The 3,823-nt window shown below is 33.4% G+C and overlaps 1 protein-coding gene across 1 annotated transcript; it reads left to right on the top strand.

The window, feature by feature from the left end:
• Positions 1 to 357: 357 nt before the first annotated feature.
• LOC107484138 (glucan endo-1,3-beta-glucosidase 14) lies at positions 358 to 2,791 on the top strand. The gene is made up of 3 exons (XM_016104757.3): positions 358 to 682; positions 967 to 2,021; positions 2,130 to 2,791. The coding sequence occupies exons 1-3, from the start codon at positions 619 to 621 to the stop codon at positions 2,211 to 2,213; spliced, it is 1,203 nt and encodes a 400-aa protein (XP_015960243.1). The 5' UTR covers positions 358 to 618; the 3' UTR covers positions 2,214 to 2,791.
• Positions 2,792 to 3,823: the final 1,032 nt, after the last annotated feature.

Raw genomic sequence — 3,823 nt, 5'->3', positions numbered from 1 at the left:
ACACAAAAGAAAAAATAAAATAAATTTCACCACAGCCACACGGCTCTCGTTGCAAAATCTAATAAATAATATTATAACTATAATATACACAGAAATGAATCATGTGGTATTTTTCATCATAAGGCGTCAACTAAATTTCAACATACGATTTTGGTGTTATCCAGTAGTTTGACTCACATAAAAATAATATTTGATGAACATCCAAACTTTTATATTTTGTGTGCAACCATTAAATTTGTGTACGGCTCTTACTTCAATATTCCAAATTTTGGTTCACAGTCTTACAACTGAATAATAAGACATAGTTTTAGATATTTATATAATATCCCTCTTATATTCAACCAACCAAGTGAAGGGTCTTTCCTTTTGTCTAAGAAAGAGGCTGAAGGGTGCGAGTTTTTCTTTCTTTTTTATTTTTTTAAAAAAGGAGGAGGTTTGGAAGTTGGAGTGGGTTGGAAAGAGACAACCTTGTCACAAAAAATATAAATACAAGGACTATCCAACTATCCAAATACATTTAAATTTGACGAGCCCTTACTGCTAAGGCAAACCAAAGCTCTATATCTATCTATTTTGGAACTCTCAAACATCAGTGCGGTTCCTCTATCTTTGTTCACAATGGCAACATTTATCAGCAGAATGCCATGCAGCTATATTCTTCTGCTGTTTCTTCTCTTTGCAGGTACTTTGTTCTGTTTTCCTCTGCTCTCTCTATGCATGTTTTGTTGTTGTTTTTGCATGTCTCGTGAAATTTTTAGCTTCACCAACTTTGATATCAATCAAAGGAAAAAAGGGTAAAGAAGTTTGTTTTGTATTAGTATTTTGTATTGAAATGAAATTGCAGTTGCACTATAATGCAGAAATCATAGAAAACAGGCCTTAATTGTAACTGTTATGTGATTCTAGACTGCAATCTAAGTGAAGTGAATATGTAATTAACACATTTAGATGATTGTATGGACACAGATATCATGCTTTTCCGACGCGCAGCGTCGTTCGGAATCAACTACGGCCAAGTAGCCAACAATTTACCAACACCAGACAAGGTCCTTGAACTCTTAGGCACCCTAAAGATAACAAGAACAAGAATCTATGACACCAATCCTGAGATTCTGAAAGCTTTTGCCAACTCAGAAATTGAAATCATTGTAACAGTTGAGAACCAAATACTAAGCCAGTTAAATGATCCACAACAAGCACTTCAATGGGTAAGCAACAACATCAAACCCTACCTACCAGACACAAAAATCACAGGAATCCAAGTAGGCAACGAAGTTTACACAGATGAGAATCCAACAATGTTTCAGTACCTTGTTCCAGCAGTGATCAACATCCAAAATGCATTATCTCAGCTAAGCATTTCATCGAACATCCAAGTCTCATCACCAAGCTCCCTTGCAGTTCTTCAAGAATCATACCCTCCTTCAGCTGGTACCTTCAAGAATGAGATAACTGAAACCATGACACAATTCTTAAGCTTCTTATCAAAAACAAATTCACCATTTTGGATCAATGCATACCCTTTCTTTGCATACAAAGACAACCCAAATGAAATCCCATTAGACTATGTTCTCTTCAATCCAAGTGGGGGAATGGTTGATCCAAACACAAAATTACACTATGACAACATGCTATATGCGCAGGTAGATGCAGTTGCATTTGCAATTGCAAAGTTAGGGTTCAATGATATTGAAATTAGGGTTTCAGAAACAGGGTGGCCTTCAAAGGGGGACAGTGATGAAGCAGGAGCAACAGTGCAGAATGCAGCAACATACAATAGGAACTTGTTTAGGAGACAAATGGAAAATGAAGGAACACCATTGAAGCCAAGGATGAGATTGGAGGCTTATTTGTTTGCATTGTTCAATGAAGATTTGAAGCCAGGACCAACTTCTGAGAGAAACTATGGATTGTTTCAACCTGATGAATCCATGGCTTATAATGTTGGCCTTTCTGCTTTTGCAACTACTTCTAATCCCTCCACTTCAATTTCTCTTACCTCCTCTGCCACTCACAATAAGGTAAATCAAATTTGCTCCTTTCTAATTCTTTAATTAAACTATGTTAATTGCAAAAACTAGTTATCTTCTTTTATCCATTTTGATTAAAATCAAAATTCATTGAAACAGGCAACACCACCAAAGAAATACCAAAGCTTGTTCTGCTGCCTGTTTGTGTATTTGCTGACTTCAACACTTTGTGGCTTTGTCTAGAAGAATACTATTACATTCCTATGGATTATGTATATACACATATATTAGAGATTTATTACTTCCTTCACAAGATGCAAAAAATGATGAAGATCCCCTTAAAGAATCTCCCTAGAATCAAGTATACCAAAACCCTATTAAAGATACACCTATCTATTTTGAAGAGGCTAGGAGGGACCAACACACTTTGTGGGGTGCAACAAAATCATCATCTATATGGCAAAAAGAGGCTTAAGGAGACTTGAAGGAAGATTTTAACTTTGATCCACTTACCCCACCATTAGTCACATTCCAGCAGCAACCATGTGGCAATGACATCAGATTGAAGCTTATGTTAGGTAGATAAGGGCCAAAAATTCCACCTCATTATTCCTTTATTTTAGTGCAAGTTTGTTGCACAAAAAGAATATATTCTTAGTTCAACTAGGTGATTTATTTATTTTGTACATCTGATTTTGTACAATGATGATTGATTATTCATTCATATAGTAAGAAAAAAATATATTATATTATTGCTGCTTTGGGGGAGGGAAGGAGTATTGAGCTAAGAAAAGTCCTCTATTATAGGACGTGGAATCCATTACTATTCCTTATTGTAATATATTAAAGTAATTTCTCAATTTACTATTCTTTTTTCTCTTTATTTTTTATACCCTTTTTCCTATCCTCTAGCACTTTTATATAGTACAAAGTTTATAAAAATAAAGGATAAAAATAACTTATTTTATAGTGTAAATTAATCACTTTTCTTACTTCATTTAAATAAATAGTTAACATTTTTTTTATGAAGTAATGCTTCATAAAAAAAAATGAATGAATGTCTCGAAAAAATAATTTGACCCAAGTGAAAATCTAATCTAATTATTAATTTAAAGTGCAGAAATTTAAGGTATTGTTTGGTTTGGTTTAATATTATCCTCTAGCGGACAATAGGACAGTCTTGCTTTATTCCTTGGCCAAATAACTGTCAGCATAGGATCATTTTTGTTGACCCTTTTTAGAAAAGGTACCTTTTTTATTTTTAACTTTCAAAAATTTTCTTTTTTCTTTTTCATAACCCTTTTTCTAATTTTTTTTTCCCTTGTGTTTTAAACTTTAAAGGGAACACTGAAAACCTCAGCCTTATCAAGACATGATAGGGATTGTCCAAGTCCTAAGATCTTTGCACATGAACCCCTCAAATTCTCAAGCTGACCCAATCAACCAATAGAATTCAAAAAACAAAAAAGATAAATTCTTTGAAGGAATAATAATATAATGTATAAAATACTAGGGCAATTTGCAAACGACTATCCCCACCAAAGAACTTTTGTGTCATCACCATTTTGTGGAGCTGATGAACCTTCTCAAATGTTTCCTACATTCTGCAGATAAGAGTTGTAGCAAAATTCTGGTTTTAATCATCTAGACATTTAGACTTGAAAAAAAAAAAAGAGGAGATTAATCATTTAGACTTGTAGTTGAAATGTTCAAATGGAATTTTTCTTTCGAAAGGAGTACATGTTATTTAGGTTAACATTTGGATTTTATTGTTAACATGGAAATATAGCTAGAAACAGAAACAACTTTAAAAAGAAAGATATAAAATCAACATCTTAATAAGTATCTTTAGA

Source organism: Arachis duranensis, chromosome 4 (assembly GCF_000817695.3).
Source record: "Arachis duranensis cultivar V14167 chromosome 4, aradu.V14167.gnm2.J7QH, whole genome shotgun sequence".
NCBI classification, from domain to species: domain Eukaryota; kingdom Viridiplantae; phylum Streptophyta; class Magnoliopsida; order Fabales; family Fabaceae; genus Arachis; species Arachis duranensis.
Note: the sequence above shows the minus strand (reverse complement) of the source record. Positions and strands in the feature narration are given on the sequence as shown.

What these genes read in the sequence shown, in the direction of transcription:
- LOC107484138 (XM_016104757.3), top strand. Translation starts at nt 619, where the DNA reads ATGGCAACATTTATCAGCAGAATGCCATGCAGCTATATTCTTCTGCTG. An exon ending in GCTGTTTCTTCTCTTTGCAG is followed by an intron (nt 683 to 966) that starts GTACTTTGTTCT and finishes GTATGGACACAG; the next exon opens with ATATCATGCTTTTCCGACGC. An exon ending in CCTCTGCCACTCACAATAAG is followed by an intron (nt 2,022 to 2,129) that starts GTAAATCAAATT and finishes TCATTGAAACAG; the next exon opens with GCAACACCACCAAAGAAATA.